Genomic DNA, 18352 nt, shown 5'->3' with positions numbered 1-18352 from the left:
AATTTGCCTGCCATTGTTGTGTATGTAAATCGTTCGGCTAGCCGCTACCTGCGCCTCACCCCACCCCCCTTCATTTTCGAGACCAACATTTTATGCAACAAATTCAGACATTTTCCCCAAACGATCAGTTAACGATCACTTTTAACACACACATCGTACAACATACCTGTTCTCTGTCGTAGATGGCCTTCGTTTATATGTCATTGACCGAAAAAAAGGGCGGTGTGGCTGTCAAATCCACGCATCAACGAACAAGACGAGCTAGCTCGCTAACTAGCAGCGGTAGTTCTCAAACGAGTCCACTTTTTCAGAAATAACTCGCTCCGGAGGGCGGGAAACGAGTCTGTTCGAGAGGGGAAGAGACGGAGATCTCAACTGCGATTGAAAATAGAAGTCATGTGTGTCCGAAAGGAGTTTTTGGTCAGCGAATAAGTCCGTCGGCGGCCACTTCCCGTTGCCTTCCTTGAAGGAGCGCTTCTCTCCAGTTCACCTCTCATCCGGCCATCAGACGGAGAGATGGGCGCGGTAACCCTGCAATCAGCCCTGGGAAACCCCACGCTGCAGCGAGCGGCGCTGTTACGCAGAAACGTTTCCAAGCCAATTTACCAATATTACGATACCATAATGTACATTTTTAACACTTGTTTCATGATTTGACTTTTTTTTGTCAGTATACAACAGCTAGGGTAACAATATATTAAGACTAGTAAACAGTAAAGACGACAATAGTGGGGATTATTAAAATAACAACACAGCTAAAATGACACCTAACCAAATATTACGCAAGACAGTCTTTATAAATTAAAACAAGCAAAAAGCCCACATAAAAAGTGGTAATATAATTTAGTATTTACTGTAGTACTGTTAAAGGCTATATTATAGTAATTACTACACTTTATGTTACTCTTATATTTTACTGTTATCACATTTTATTTTATTACATTATTACTAATGGAAATGTTTATTCTGTTCTTATACGAATCACTACATTTATTTAATAATATTTAAATACTTGTTTGCCGTCTAAGAAGCTCAGGTTTACAATTCACCACAAGTAGTATACTTATATAAACAAATCTTGAATCTTAAACATAGTCTCACTAGCCTCTGGCTTTTAAATAGTTTACTCAGACTTGTTACACAATGTTAATCACTCGGTACACTTGTTTTTCATTTCAATCTCATTACCGCACACAGTGCCACACATTCCCTGCAGATGTTTTATGGCTAAAGTGTGATTCAATAGTGGTGATGAGTCCTCATTTGGTTTGTTGACTAGTACAACATACACTTGGGATCAAGCAACACCTGCTGAATATGACACAGAGTCACAAGCTTTTCAGATGGTTTGGGACTTTTGGGATCTCTCCCAAACAAGCATAGCTAGCCCAAAGGTAATTCATTTTGATCTTAACATTGGGGTTTTGTGAAGCAGAAATTGCACGGCAAAAATGACTTTCGTACTTTAGTATTTTTGTCTTGTTTTAACTACAAATATCTTATAAATCTTAAATTAAGATGCATTCTCTTGATGAGCAAAATGAACTAAGAAAATAAGTCTAGTTTTTAGAAAAAATATCAAATTTAGGTGAATTTGTGCATACGGTGCCGGTCCTTCCTATACGCAAATTACGCAAGTTGCAGTGAGGCCCCCAAGGGGGCCTTGATCTCCAAATAATTTAAATACCAGTATACCAAATCAAAATGTTTATTATGTTTAATTTAAACAATATGCTATAATTTTAATAATTTGCAAACATGAGTTTGTGCTATATTTATGTTTGACTTTTAAGTTTTTGTGTAAATCCCATTATTTTCAATTATACCACGGCACTGTTGAATGCTTTATTCTAACTGGTTAAGAAATGTTCCATGGGTATACATTATTTTTCGATAAACGCACACCTGACCTGTCAAATGTGTAAGGAATAAATGACGACGGGTTATTTCAAATTATTTGAAAACAATGCACACCCAAGGTGGTTATATGTGAAGCAGAGTGCCATTACATCACGGGTGTGCATTATTTTTAAATAATTCAAAGGACCGGAGTCAATTATTCTCCTTATACGGTTACAGACATCGCTCTGATGTTTTTTTTAGGAGATTTGACAAGTTAGGCGTGTATTTATCAAAAAAATGCATATCTGTGGAACACTTCTCAACCAATCAGAATAAAGCATTCAACAGGCCCATGGTATAACTTAAAATAACCAACTAGCTATGTCTTAGCAATTTCTGTGGCAACCGTGGTATAAGCCAAATAATTGACTAACATATATTATCTATTAGAATTCAGTAAATTGATTACTGGTTAAATCACTTAAAGGCAGTACAACAAATAGCATGATGCTGACATATTTTATTGTAAATTATACACTGTCAGAAAATAATGTCATAAAATGGTCTATCACTGGGCAGTATTTCATAAGTAAACATTTGCACCTAAAGAGTTAATATTAGTACCTCAGAGGTGCATATTGGTACCAAATGTATACAGCTGTACACAAATTGGACCTTTTTAAAGGGTACTACCCCAAGGACAGCATTTTGTGACCATTTTTTTTCTGACAGTGTAAAGAGAAATTATTTTATCATAAAACATGCTTAAATGTCATGAAAATTAAAAATATATATATATAAATATTACAAAATGTATTATTATAAAATAAACCTAATTCTCTTTATGCAAAGTCATATTTTTAAATATGTTTAGTGTCATGCATTGAATAATATCAGATAACAATTGTACATAATTTGCTCAGAGAAAGGTGCATAAAAGTGCGATTTTTTCCTTAAAAACAGGATCAAGAAATCCCTTTGTCGTATTCTTCTCCTGGTTTCAAGGAATGTTTCATAGACATCCTTTTGCATTTCGCTGTTTCTAGTTATGCAAACCTATCCCTGGTCAGATCACAGAATACAAGGGCGTGTTTAAGATGTTTGATGAAAAGTGAAACAGAGACATCAGGACCTGGAGAGACTGATGAGTTTTCCACAACAAAAGAGAGCTGAGCCAAATTACCAAAGCCGGTGAGATTCTCCACTGAGCGAGAGTGCATATGCAAATAACTTATTAATAAACACATGCAAATCACATGTGACTTAACAACATAATAAACAAAGCAACATAACAGACAGTCTGAAAAAAACAATGGGTTATTTTTAACCCAGCATGGAGTCAAATAGGGACAATCTCAGGCGTCTATATTTGACCCAACAATGGGTTAAAACAACCCAGCATAGGTTAAATTAAAACCTAACAGATTAGGTTCACCCCTTTATGACCAAACACTGGGTTAAATAACCCAGCATTTAAAACATGTTAATACCATAACAAGTAAATATGACTGTCACAAAGTATCATGATATAGAGTTACATCCAATCTTGGATAGTGTGTCCATGATAGTGTCATAATGTCATCACAAATTACAATGAATGTAATTTACATTTTATTCAAACTGTTTAATTTTAAGTTACATTTAGTTTAAAAATAGAAAAGTGTATTGTAAAATAGAAGCAATTTTATTGGTAAATATTTAAAACACATTTGATATATCACTATAACAGAAAACATTGTGCAAATTTGGTGTAAAATAAGTACGATATATTTTAATTCTTTGCAATGTAACTAAAGATAATATTTACTCTCTAACCTCTCCTCTTAACAAGCTAGACAGTTAATTTAAGAGCACTTTGGCTTGTGTTTCATAAACAGACAAATAAGAGGCTTAAACAGGATAAGCACTGACGCATTGTAACCGCTAGGAGGCAGCATTGGACAGACAGATATTATTAATAACATATGGACTGCGCCATCTGCAGACTGTAGTGTCAAATAAACATATGAGGGTGGTTTTTTAATCATTGTGCATTAGTCGTAAGAACATTTTGAGAATGACATCATGTATAATCCCTCAATCTTTTGTATTAATTTTAGGCGAGGATTTAGTATAATCAAGGATTAATTGTCCCACATTTAGCAGCTGGTGCTAAACACATCCCACATGAAAGATTCTGTGGTATACTTTAGTTAGTATGTACTATAGTAAAGTGTGTAAAATTGTAGTGTAACATACTGTACTATACTTTAATGTGATATACTTTAATGTTTAATGTAATGTAAAAATTACTATACTTTGTATTAGCTTTAGTAAATTAATAACATGTAGTAAATACTGTAGTATACTTTAATATTTATTAAAGTAAACAGTTGTAAATTATACTGTAGTGCATTATAGTCAAATTACTACACTTTGTTAATGTGCACTATGATATTCTGCATTATTAGCTTTAGTGAATTATTAAGCTTTAAGTAAATATTATTACATATAGTATTATTCAGTGTTTGTTTAAAAAAACTATATATTATCAAGGATTTTTAATACACTTTATACACAGTATTTTACATTATTATGATGACAATTAAATACACCTCCTCCAAAAAAAAAACATCTCATTATGGTAATGCATTATGGTAATGCAAAAAAGCTTATTGTTATTACTGCCATAACATAATAAACAAAATAATGCTGTTTTTAATCAATATCATCCTATTTTATTAAAATCACCAATATTTGCAAATACTGTGATGAACAAATAATTCTCAAATGTGATAAAAATGTCATTTCACTAATGAAAGCCATGAAAAGCCATTTCACAATGCAAAATAACTTCATCCTTATTAAAACAGGCTTCATTTACATGCAATATATCATAATCTGGACAATGTTTATTAATTATAAATATAAATATAGATTTATAAATATAAATCTCTTTATTAATTGTTACCCTGGACCATCATAAGTCGTATGGATATATTTGTAGCAATATCCAAAATACATTGTATGGGTCAAAATTGTAGAATTTTTATGCCAAAAATCATTAAAATATAAGTAAAGATCATGAAAATATTTTGTAAATTTCCTACTGTAAATATAAAAAAACATTTTTATTTTTTAGTAAGATCATGTGTTTGTAATGAGTTCAATTGGACCATTTAAAGGCAATTTTCTTAATATTTAGATTTTTGCACCCTTAAATACCAGATTTATAAATTTCATAGTTGTATCTTGGCCAAATATTGTCCTATCCAAACAAACCATACATCACTAGAAAGCTTATGTTTAAGATGATGTAACCATTTAAAAAATCTGACCCTTATGGGATTTGTGGTCCAGGGTCACAATGAATAAAATGAATAAAAACTGCTTGGAAAGTCAGTGAGAATATAATTTTAGTCAAGATTTGTTTTTTAAGTCTTTTAAAGTTAATTTTGTAATATTGTTAATATTCATATCTTCATACATTACAGTTGTTCATGTTTTTCTGACTTGCATATGGTTCTGGTTCTATTTATGTTCCTGATAATGACCAATATGTGTTCTGACTCATGAAATAAGAACCATTTTTGGTTCACCAAAAACAAAAGTCCCTAAAAGATGCATTACTTTCTTACATTTTTATAGTCTGTTGAACCTTTAGTAAAAAAAAGGTTCTGTGGATGTTAAAGGTTCTATTAAGGAACCTTTATTTTTAAGACTATAGCACATATGTAAGGCAACAAGGGGTTAACATCCCTGAACTCTCGTTCCTGAGAGGCGCAACCACGGCATCTGGTGTGCTCAACCATTAAATCCTGTTTTCATCCCTGCTAAGAAAGACAGACAACCAAATGAGCCAATCACAGCCTGCAACCACCATATAGCCAACCAATGGCATTGCAGGGAAGGAGGTTGGAGAATTCTGGATCACATAGCTTGGGTTTGTAGCATCTCTGCATTGTAGCTGCTTTTGTCTTGTAAATTGACTAAAATGACATGAAATAATAGGAGACCTGACAAAAGGGGAGAAAAGGGATGCGAGTTGGATTTCTGGGACCTTGTGTGATCACCGTAGGAATACAGAGGTGAAAATATTTACATTTCTAGCCCTGCAGCAGCTTTCCTGTTCCTGCTGAGGGACGAAGGAGGAGGGTCTAAGGAGACGATTTCTCTGCGTTTTCCCATTGTCTGCTTGGAAAATCTTGGAAGGACATCAGCTCCAGCCACATTTCTCCATGAATAGGTGGGTATCTTTATCAGCAGTCTATTTTGTAATCACATTGCAGACGGTGAAACTTATCTAGACTCTTTTATCACTTTTTAAATATTCATAAAATGCCACAATTGAAAGAAACACTGTTATTTGACTAATACGTCATAGGAGGAATAGCATTGTTTTGTTGATTTGTCTAGCTTTGTCTGATGGTGATCTCTGATTGGTCAAGAAGGTAAGCTTAAAGGATCCTGGAGTATTCTGATTGGTCAAGGGACAAACATGTTCTTCATTAAGTGTGCAGACTATTTGTGGAGAGAGAGAGAGAGAGAGAGAGAGAGAGAGAGAAAGAGAGATGAGAGAGAGAGAGAGAGAGCCATCTCATGGCAAGAAGTTTCATAGCAAGCAGCGGCATGATTACATGCGGCATTGAAAGATATTCAATAAGCATAAGCTGGTAGCTGGTTTAAGGTGGCAATAGCTGGTTTAAGCTGGTCCTCCAGCCTGACCAGCAAAGTCCAGCTAGACCAGCTTAAAAAGTGACCAAAACACAGACCAGCTTGCTACACCAGCAAAACCAGCTTAAACCAAGCCGGGAGACCAGTTAAAACAGCTCACCAGCTTATGCTAGATTTTCAGTAGGGACCGGTTTAATGGTCAACATATAAAGCAAACGTCAATGTTTGTGAATATTAAATATGGCACTAAACATCATTTTAACTCTCTGTTTTGTTTAGTAATACTAAAACTTGACTCAAGTCATGTGTAACATTTTACCACACTTTTACATTGTATTAGTTAATCTGAGACTTGTTTGACAAATCTCTTACTAACTTTAGTTATATATAATATTTCAACTCATGACAACCAGTAAAACCACCCACGTGAATTATACTTGTCAGACATAACCGTAAGTTCATTAAACATTAGTCGAATTAGACTTAAAGGGACACTCCACTTTTTTGAAAATATGCTCATTTTTAAGCTCTCCTAGAGTTAAACATTTGATTTGTACTGTTTTGGAATCCATTCAGCTGATCTCCGGGTCTGGCGCTACCACTTTTAGCATAGCTTAGTATAATCCATTGAATCTGATTAGACCGTTAGCATCGCGCTAAAAAAATAACCAAAGATATTTTTCCTATTTTAAACTTGAGACTTCTGTAGTTACATCGTGTACTAAGACGACGGAAAATTAAAAGTTTTAATTTCAATTTTCTAGGCAGATATGGTTAAGAACTATACTCTCATTATGGGGCACAATCAAAAAATTTGCCGTCGTAACATGGCTGCAGGATGCGCACACTGCAAAAAAATGACTTTTTTACTTAGTATTTCTGTTCAATACATCTTGATTTAAGAATTTTTAGATATTGTACTGAAAACAAGACAGAAATACTAAGTAAAAAAGGCATTTGCAGTGTGCGCCTCCTGCAGCCATGTTACGACAGCAAATTCCTTGATTATTACCATATAATGAGAGTATAGTAGCCATATCTGCCTAGAAAATCACAACTTTTAATTTTCTGTTGGTGTTAGTACACGATGTAGCTACAGAAGAGTCAAGTTTTAAATAGGAGAAATATTGAAACTCTTTGGTTATTTTTTAGCGCGATGCTAATGGTCTAATCAGATTCAATGGATTATGCTAAGCTATGCTAAAAGTGATACTTCAAAACCCGGAGATCAACTAAATGGATTCCAAAACGGTAAAAATCAAATGTTTAACTCTAGGGGAGCTGGAAAATAAGCCTACTTTCAAAAAAAGTGGAGTGTCCCTTTTACAGTCCAAGAGTCACATAGTTACGTACAGTAAATATAAACTACCCACTTTTGAATGCTTTACCACATAAAAGTCCACCAACATCATAGTGAGGAATCAAGACCGTATGGAAAATTCTGGTACACATGCATGCATAGAAAGAGTTACACATTAAAGTTTCATACCTGTACCTTTAATACATACAGTTAGTGATGCTTATTCATTTAAATTGATGCTTTAAAACAGTGCATTCAATCAATACACATTATTTCTATCAGTATATTGTGGTTGAACTTGAACTGTTAACTTTGCATTGCTAACACAATGCTCTACCAGCCTAACTACAGATTAACATTAAATAGAGTCAGCAACACAATCACAGGTGGGCAAGAGGTCTGTAGTAACAAAAAATAAGAGTTAGAAAGAAACGGCAAGGAAAAGCAAGAAGACATCTGTGTACATGTCTTTATCATCTCTTAAGAAATGCACCTCTCTTTCAGTGTAGGCTGTGTTTCTGAGTACTCGCGTTCCTAGGTATCAAACTGCTGTTGTCTCTCACTCTCTTTCTCTCTTTGTGTATGTGCCAGTCTCATACCCACATCCTGTCATGACACCCGCTGCTGCCCGGCTGCTGCAGACAGGGATGAAAGTATCTAACGGCAGCAGATGTTGAAACACTCATGCATGCCTATTCTGGGGAGTTTGCACATGCACACATATACAGTGGCCCCAGTCTTTGGACAAACAGAAAGTAATGTCACTAAATTAGATATTACAAATGGCATTTGTTTTCCTGAACAATAACACAATCCTTTCGAGCAAACAATCCACATGTTAGGTTTGAAAAACACTGTCAGGAGAGGGGTCAAAACGGTCCCTAGCTGTCACTAAGGTACCACCTTTGCACCTTGGAGTTCATACAGTATTAGTGCCTCAAAGGTACATATTGGTACCAAATGTATACATATCTGTACTTAAATGATACATATTAGGACCTTTATATATGGGTACTGCCCCAGTGGCACTTGGGAGTATTTTTTACCATTTTTTTCTGACAGAGTGATTAAACAATAAATCTAGGTATGAGAGGGGCATAAACTTTGCATTTGGTCTTTTGGTGTAATTGTATGACAACGGTAGATCACATAAATAAACTTTAAGTGTTCATTTGTAACAGAGATGTGTGTGTGTGTGTGTGTTGATTGTGTTAAAAATTATTTATCTAACTTATCATTACATTTACATTTTTTATTTTTATTTTGTGCATTTATGCAGACACTTTTATCTTACATTGCATTAAGCGATCATGTGGCACACTACCTATTAGAAACCCTGTTGAGCTGTATAGTTCCATAAAGAACCTTTGATATCCACAAAACCTTTCTATTTTAAGATACTTCAGACTTTAGAAAGGTAAGAAAAAAATATTTTTTTAGGAATCTTTGAAAGGTTTTTAGGTGAACCAAAAGTGGACCTTTACAACCTTAAAAATAAAGGTACTTATAGTAAAAGGTTCCTAACAGTGACAAACCATTTTTGGTTCTACGAAGAACTGTTTAGTTATAGGTTATTTCAGCCTGATCTCACAAGAAATCGTACATATTTTACGAGTTGGCTAATTCGCATCAATTCATATGAAGTTAATCGTGCAAAATCATACAATTCTCATAAAAACACAATGAAACCGAACCCCTAACCCCGCACCTAACCCCAACGTCACAGGGGTCAAGGCAAATTGTACCAAAACTTAAAAATGTGGTTTTATGAATTAATACAAATTAGCCAACTCGTAAAATATATACAAATTCTCATGAGATAGCATTGATTATTTAACCCAGCAAGCAATTTTTTGTTTTAAAGATGTCTAATAGCGGCTAAACAAAACGGTTTAGTTGCATAACATTGGTTATGGAAACAACATAATTTCTTAATATTTTTTTTTGTTGATATGTAGCCAGTCTCGTTATATAGTCCTGTAATTTTTTAATTATTTTTTCGTGATATTATCACGAATTTCCGCGTTTTTTCGTGATCGTATAACGAATTCCTGTTTTCGTGTGATTATCAAGTATTTGGTTACTCAACTGTTTTGTCCTATTTTCTTACCATTGTCGCTTCGGTTTAGGGTTAGATTTACATAAAATGACATCCCTACCCAAACCCAACTCTAGGGTACACCAGGCGACATATAAAAAAAATAAAAAAATATAAAAAATAGTATAAACCAATACATAAAGTGACATTCTAATGCAAGCACCAAATCTAACCCTAAACTGAAGCGACAATGGTTTAAAAATACGAAAAAGCAGTTGAGTAACCAATACATTATAATCACACGAAAACAGGAAATCATTATACAATCACGAAAAAATGCAGAAATTCACGATAATATCACGAAAAAAGAATAAAAAAATTACGTGACTATATCACGAAACCTTGTGAGACTGGGTAGAAAAAAACGCTAAAGTTTTGCGCAAATATTCAATGAAAACACAGCTACTAAAAATTTAATAGACGTTTAACCATAACCCAAAAATAAATGAAATAAAATAAGTAAATAAATGAAACCAAACAGCTTGTAATAAGTTACTTTGGCAAAAATGACATGTAACCAAATTCAAGATTATTTTGGCTAGAAGTGGGCTACTCATAGCCAAATCTAGTTGGTCAAAAAAAATAAAAAATAAAATTTAAATTCATCGTTTATCGATATACACAAAAAGACAATTGTACTGCATGGAACTACACAATGGTCCCTAAAGTAAATTATAAGCGAATTTTCATTTTTGCATGAACTATCTCTTTAACAGCAACACAAGGTTTGATGAATGGGAGCTTGTCTGCGGTTTTCATTCACATTCACCAACAGCAAAGTCTCGTATCCTCTATTTTAAGCTTCAGATCTCTTTCCTGCCCCCAGCCTCCAGCCCCCACATCCACATACATACAAATCCTAACGGTTGTATCGTGGAAGGAAGTTTGCGGCTTGCCGGCAGTATCTCGAAGACGCACACATCCAAATGTTGTCCACAGTGTTTCTCACTCATCTACACGCGCTTCCACAAACCCACACGTTCAGTCAAGAGTGTGAAATCACACAGATTTTCTCACTGATAGCGCTACAGCTATCCAACTATAAACACAAAACGTAAAAACATTCCCATGTGTATTTGAGAGAGACTATCGTTGATCGTCTTAGATGCTCAGAAAGGAAAAGCAGATGCAGGATTCCTGTAGCTCAATTGGTAGAGCATTGCGTGAGGCCTTTGGTTCAATCTCAGGATATCATAAAAGTACTGTATGCACTGTTTGAATAAAAGCATCTACCAAATGCATGAATGTTTTAAGAGGTGAGGGCAAAATATAGCATCATGCTGTCTTCAAGAGACCTCGTTCTTGCCACTTTCTAGCCTTGCATTGCATATATCTTTTATGAATAAAGCATTGCTGAAAGCATCCATGTTGACCTTTGGAATCACTAAAATGAATAGTTTGCTCATGACTATGTATTTGTTTGCACATCAGATTATCAAGAGTCCAGCAAACATCACAATGACCAAAGCTTGGAGGAAGATTAAAGTCCATCAGGGTTGACCTCAAACCACGCTCGTCCTACAACGGCACCCTGCAAGAACCATGACTCTAACAACAGCCAAACCTGATCTTTTCACCTCACCCCAAACACTGACCCCGTTCCCAACTCTCAGCACTACCCTACCCATCACCACCTCGATTCCCATTCTCACGAGGTCTGTGGAAACCACAAGCGGACCTGATAACGTCACATCCAGAACTACGTACCGTTCAATTACGTCATCCACCAATGAGACGGGCCTCAACTCCACACAGCTGCCAATGGGATCCGTAGAAGGTGCTGGGATGGGGATGGTACTCGTACCCTTCGGTATCATCACGGTTATTGGGCTGGCCGTCGTTGTGGTGAGGAAACACCTCAAAGGGAATACAATCGAGATAATTAGGAAAATAGTTATTATTTGCTATAATTTGTTAAGGTTGTCAAATATACAGTATTGTGCAAAAAGGCCACCACCAGCCAAATTTTACTCTCTTTATTAAAATACAAACTGAAAATACAGGAAATATTTCCACAAAATTAAAAAAAGTCTTCTTCTGGTAAAAGTCAAGTTCTGAAGTCATTCGATTAGAAATTAGGATTTCATTTTATTTAGGTTTAAGAGATCCTGCAGGTTACTGTTACTGATCAAGTGTTACACTTTATAGTTTTCATTTTTTTAAATATTTTATACAAATTCTTCAATTCTATTAAAGAGACTGAGAAATAATCTAAGATTATAACAATGCAAAAACTCTAAAAGTGGCATGGCGGCATAGACTTTTTCACAGTACTGTTCCTTATTTTGAAAGAGTTTATATGAACTTTTTTTTAAAGGGGACAGAGAATGAAAAACCATTTTTATCTTGTCTTTGTTGAATAATGGTAGTCTACCCACATTCACGAACATACAAAAAGTGCTAAACATGCTAAACATTTCAGTCTCATAGAAATTCCTCTTTTAGAAATGTCAGCCAGAAAAAGGCCCAATCTGAAAAACTGATGCTTATGACATCACAGGCATCTCCCTGCCCCTCCACTTTAAAATAATTGGCTACATTTTTTGAGTGGCAGCAAAGTCAGCCAATCAGTAATGAGATTGCAAGTTAAGCCAGTAGGGGGAGCCAAATAGGTGCAAAACCACTTGTTTAAAATCCCCCACCCTAATAGAGCTATCTGAGAGAGGTTTTTAGGAAGCTTCTAAGGCATTACAGACCCAAACAAAATTTTTTTTGTCTACATGTCACATCACAGAACAAGGATAAATACCCCGTTCAATCATTATATGTCACCTTTAATAAAAATGACTTAGAGTATTTAATACGATTTCTGTAAATACATGTTCTTACTTTATTGTAAAACTTTACATTTGATAGTTTTAACACCTTATAGTTATATATACTGTTGTTAGATACTTTGCAATTTCTTGAACTTCTGTGAGTTGGATAATAAAGATGTGTTTTTCTTTTGTCTAGCTTTTGTACATCAGGAAAAAGAAACGGTAAGAACTTTCTTATACATTACTGCAGTCCTAAAAATAATGACTTTCGGTTCCGCAGTAAAACACCTTTATCTTAATGAAAAAACAAAAAAAAAATACAGAGCTGTGCAAAAGTCTATCATATTACCATTAGATTTGTTGTTTTTATACATCATCTGTAGGTTGAATAAATATGAATTAATTAGCTTTCCATCGATGCATGGTTTGTTAGGATAGGACAAAATTTGTTCGAGATACAACTATTTAAAAATCTGGAATCTGAGGGTCCAAAAAATAAATAAATAGCAGAAAATCGCCTTTAAAGTTGTCCTAAAGTCCCCAGCACTGCATCTACTCACAAAAATAAAAGTTTTGTGAAGTTTTAAAGTAGGAAATTTACAAATATCTTCAAGAAACATTATCTTTTGCCTACTAATATTTTTATGATTTTTGCCATATTGGGATTTTTGACCCAATTTATTTTTTGGCTATTTCTACAAATGAAGAGTTTGGTTCCAAAACGCAATAAATCCATTTTGACAAATTTCGGTAAAAATGTGTTGTCTATAACAAGAAAGTGACAAGATGAAAACCACTATTTTCTGTTACAAACTTTCACATAGCATCTTTAGGTAATAAAAACATAAAAAATTCAAATCCATAACTTGATTTTCAAAGATTTATTATAAAAACTAATTATTTTTTCCACAAAATGCAATAAATCCATGACAAGTTTTTTTTCCAAAATTCTATAAATCTATTCAAGCAATGTATAAATGTGCATACATTTTTGCCATTTTATATTCATTAAGTTGAACAGTTGTACACACAGATTTAAAAAAGAAACATTAATGGCATTAATCAAAACACTTACTTTGTCATATTAGGAACACTGTCATTGCTGCGGTTATACTTAACGTCGTCGCTTAACATTTTTCACAGCGATCAGCTGTGATTCTCGTTGACTTTGAGTAAAATTATGAAAAGTTTTTCATAAGATCCCCTGGGTTCAATGTGTTAGCACGAGAGAAGCTTGATGCTGTCGGGAGATCAAGCGATCGTCTCCCGAGTGCCTCTCGCGTAAATTATTAGATGTTGATGGCTAACATTACTTTCCCGTCACAGAAAACCACCACAGGTTTATCAATGCTATCAAAGTATTTTTTGTTTTTGTTTGTTTGTTGATCACGAAGTACAAAGTAGATGAGGAAAACTAGGACTCTGTGATTTGTGGAACGGATTTATTGCATTCTGTAGAAAAGGAGGAGTGCCGTTTATTGCGTTTTGTGAAAAAGGGAGAAAAGATGACAGAATAACATGGCGGATATTGGATTTTGCATAAAATTAATAATTTACTTTTAAATACTGACCTGAATACTGATTTTGGCATTTTTTTCAAAAATGGCATTTATTGCGTTTTGGAAGCAAACTCTTCAAATATACCCGTGCGACTTATGAGAGGCTTTGGGGTCCAGGCTCACAATTAATAAAGAGACAAAATTTAAATTGCATGTAAATGAAGCTTGTTTTAATAATAAATAGCAACACATATTACTAATGATAAATATTTTTTATATATATATAAAATTTTTTAAAACATCTTCATGATCTTATAATAAATATGAATGGTCATTAAACTTTGCTAAAACTACAAAGCTGGTGGTGGGCTAAGACTTTTACACATTACTGTTGATGTTAAGTTGACTATATAGCCTTTGAAGATTACATTATTGATAAAGTTTTATCTATTGGCCCCTGGATTCTCTGAAGAATCAGCACATCAATGGTTTTCTAAAGAACCACAGATTTAAAGTCTCTAAAGAAACTTGTATGATTAATACCAGGTTAATTTCAACAGGTTAGAAAAACTGAGACATCAGCTGATGCCCATGTATAACTTTGATCCAGCTGAAGAACAGGATGATCTTGAACAAGAGCTTTTGGATCACGGGCGAGACGGAAGCCTGGCTGGACCAAACTCAAAAGTAAGTGTAGCTAAAATAAAAACAAACAAACTGTGGTGAAATTATATAATATAAGAGCTGAAGAAACTGCATTACAGTATAGATTAATTTAAAAATAACATTAATTTGTAAATTTAAATTCAAATTAAATGACAAAAAGTCATTTTTTAAGATAATCCAGTGTACTTATATTAAGAAGGAGATAAAAATAGACACAAAATACTATGAACATCATGATGAATCTTTCAACATAATGTCAGGCATATATTGTTTACATAATTTCAATTTTTACCAATTCTCATTTCTTTTAAGTTCTGACATAAGGCCTTGCCGTTTGTTATTTGTGGTAAAGTATTCATCACTAAATCTCTGACTGTTTCACAAATCCATTTAGGGGAGAACCGGGGTGAAAGTAAAGCGGGGCGAAAGTAAAAAAAGTTATTTTCTCAGAACCCTGATTTTATTTGCATTTCAAACTATGACAGCATCTTTAGCACCCGTCCCAACCCTTGACATAGCTGACAATATCGTGTTATTTCAGTCATCGTTTCGCACGTCTAGGTCCAGAAAGCTGTTTTCGACCATGATTAGTAAATTCTTAAAGCGGTAATTTTTTTCTTATAACGTGTATGTTTCTGGTTTCATGTGTTACAGTACTGATCAATCTACAGGTTATTTAGTGCTCTAACACAACCTGAAGTTTAACTTTCAGATTTTTTTTTTTTAAGATTTTTTTTAAATAAAAGTAAATCGGGTTGAAATGTCAGAAGTTCGTTTTACATTTGATGAAAATTCCACCTCGATTTGTGAGTTATTGACCTCATCAAATCAATCGGTATCTGTCTAAAACATTATCTTTTAAACTTACGTTTTTGTTAAAAATGGTACTTTCACACCTGCTCTCCCCTACATCAAATTTACAACTCATCTTCAAACAAGCAACATCTGTAACATGATTTATCCAAATCTACAGTCCTTCTTCAGTACTGGTCTGTTAATGTCTCATCATTATTTTATACTCATCTGCACACTGTCAACATTATACGCTTACAAATAAAAGTGCTTCATGATGCCACAGAAGAAACATTTTTGGCTGAATGGTTCCATAAAATAAAAAAATGGTTCTCCTTTGACCGAATGCTTCTTTGAGGAACCAAAAATAGTTTGTCTATGGCATCACTATGAAAAACAGTTTAAGCACATTTATTTTTGAGAGTGTCCACAATTGATCAAAGTATATCTGTGTTTGAACTGGTGTAACTTCACATCATCTTTCATTGTATTAACACAGTGCTTTCTGAATTGAATATTTTATATTTCTGAACACAAAAGAAGATATTTTGACAAGTGATGATAAACACACAGTTGATAGTAATCAGTGACTTCCTTAATAGGAAAACAAATATGATGGAATTCAATGGGTACCATCAACTGTGAGCCTAAAACATCTTCTTTATCATTTATCACAATATTTTTATGATATTTGTTTTCCTACTATGGAAGTTAATGGTTACAATCAGCTGTGTGCTTGCATAATTTATAAAAATATATTTTGTGTTCATCAGAAAAAAGAAATTCATGCAGGTTTAGAACAACATGAGAATGAGAAAATGATGACAGAATTTTTATTTTTGGGTGAACTATCCCTTTAAGTCCAAATATATTTACAGCTTACCCTACACTGACAGAAAAAGTACAAAACCTTCTCTGTGGCGGGTGGTGCTTAGGCAGTGGTTCTTAAACTGGGGGCACTGGGGGGCAGCGAGGTTGTGCCAAGGGAGACATTTAACCCTGGAGAACCCAAGAAAATTTTGGGTAGCAGCAATTAACAGCAATTTGACCCTGTGGGTTCTCCAAGGTTACATAAATAATTAATTTATCACAAATTCTGTTTAATTAAACATCAGAAAAATTAATGGTACTAACCAACAGCACTTCATTGTATAATATAATTTGTTTTGTTTAATTCAAATTTTAAGTATTATAATGTTTTATGTCATAAATCTTCTTTGGGGGTGGGCATGAAAGAATGCACTATGATGTATTTATCATTCAAGAATAATCCAGAATCAATGATGTCAGTATGACTGTTTCTGCTTTCTGTCCTCAGACTCTGACCACAAGTCAAGGGACGACTCAGAAACCCAGTCGACTCGTCTTTACGGACGTGGCTGATGCCATCAACGCATGACAAGACTCGGGGGTGAAATTTTTTGGGGATCATAAATAATATTGGAATTGACATTTGATAGAATAAAAGTAAAGTCAGTGTAAGGACATTTTATTGAAATGATATGTTTCTAAAGAAAACTCAAGCCATGGACATGAGCTTTATTTTCCTACAACACTTCTCATACAGAAATTAACCCCCGAAACCTTTACCAGTTGGAGATGTCGCTATATCTGTAAATAAATGTCTTGTTTATCAGAAGACACTTTTTATTTGTAAGAAACCACATGATTTATTATTTATTAACAGATGAAATGAGATGAGCTGTTCACTGAAGTCCATGCATGTTTACTGAAAGGAAAAACACCAAAAATAAATTTTCAGCTTAAAGTGAATTATATATCAAATTGTTGTGTAAAATGACAAACAGCATTGTAAAGATCTTTCATTAGTTGAATATTAGATTACTGTTAAGTTAATTGCAATACTAGAAATTTGTCACAAAGCCTGTTCAACAGATGTGGGTATTTATTAGAGATTAATAGTGAGAAACATCTGTTTGTGTGATGAATGAGACGCAGTTTGTTCACCAAACAAGTGTGAGATCATTTTAAAGACATTACTAATTTTTATGACAATGAAGGACATAATAAAAAAATGGAGATTGAAAATATGGAATGTGTGTGTTGATGTGGAAAGAAATCTAAACTATTGTTTAAGGTAAAACAATAAAAGACAAAAAATAGAAAAACTTATCTGAGACAGCCACTTTATTCATGGACATCTACATAAACAATTGACATCATTACTGACCTTTGACGAATATAAAAAGAGGTAAGAACATCCCAGACAAAATGTTTTGTAAGAAACCGGCGTTTATGAGGCACATTTTCACACTTTTTAATATGAAAAAGTCCAAAGTGGATCTAAAATCTTGGTATACTCTTAAAAAAGGGGTTTTGCATGACTCAGTTCCTATAAGTTGTAAGCTATACTGAAAAAAGTCAAGACGGCTAAAATAACTCCTGAAAAACTTTTTTTAAATAAACAGAAATAATGAAGCTTTAAAAGTTTGGATGTTAGCATCTCTGAAAACAAAGATCTTAACATTTTCTAGTACTGTAAATCATTAATGATGAAAAGATGCTTCGTACATCAATCTTGTTTAAATACTGCTTCAGCATCAACACAATAACAACATCATAGCAGTAAATATGACATTATTTTCTGATGAATAGAAAATATTAACATATTAAAAAAGATGATTTAGTGCCAAACATATGCCAGTTTCACTCCAGAGGCTGAATTACAAAATAATTATGAAAAAAAAGAAATCACATATTATCTGGAAAATGCAAACAATAC

At 33.9% G+C, this 18352-nt stretch overlaps 2 protein-coding genes across 5 annotated transcripts in view; one reads left to right on the top strand and one right to left on the bottom strand.

Annotated features, from left to right (window-relative positions):
* The window catches only part of gnb1b (guanine nucleotide binding protein (G protein), beta polypeptide 1b), a 35592-nt gene extending 35065 nt beyond the window's left edge, over window positions 1–527 (bottom strand). The window contains exon 1 of one of the 2 annotated variants that reach the window (XM_065279557.2): window positions 167–527. The gene's annotated coding sequence lies outside the window, so the exon portion shown is untranslated. The remainder of the gene's footprint in view (window positions 1–166) is intronic. The other variant, XM_065279556.2, reaches the window with a different exon arrangement.
* A 5134-nt stretch (window positions 528–5661) lies between these two features.
* Window positions 5662–18321, top strand: c7h3orf18 (chromosome 7 C3orf18 homolog). Of its 3 annotated transcripts, none has more exons than XM_065279548.2 (6): window positions 5662–5764; window positions 5932–6067; window positions 11325–11738; window positions 12849–12874; window positions 14712–14838; window positions 16928–18321. In XM_065279548.2, the coding sequence occupies exons 3-6, from the start codon at window positions 11436–11438 to the stop codon at window positions 17006–17008; spliced, it is 537 nt and encodes a 178-aa protein (XP_065135620.2). In that variant the 5' UTR covers window positions 5662–5764; window positions 5932–6067; window positions 11325–11435; the 3' UTR covers window positions 17009–18321. The 3 variants fall into 3 exon arrangements, with proteins under 3 accessions (XP_065135620.2, XP_065135621.2, XP_065135618.2); XM_065279549.2 differs by adding an exon at window positions 15130–15163 and having other exon boundaries at window positions 5721–6067; XM_065279546.2 differs by having other exon boundaries at window positions 5722–6067.
* Window positions 18322–18352: the final 31 nt, after the last annotated feature.

Source organism: Paramisgurnus dabryanus, chromosome 7 (assembly GCF_030506205.2).
Source record: "Paramisgurnus dabryanus chromosome 7, PD_genome_1.1, whole genome shotgun sequence".
NCBI lineage: Eukaryota > Metazoa > Chordata > Actinopteri > Cypriniformes > Cobitidae > Paramisgurnus > Paramisgurnus dabryanus.
This window is presented reverse-complemented; position numbering and strand designations above follow the sequence as displayed.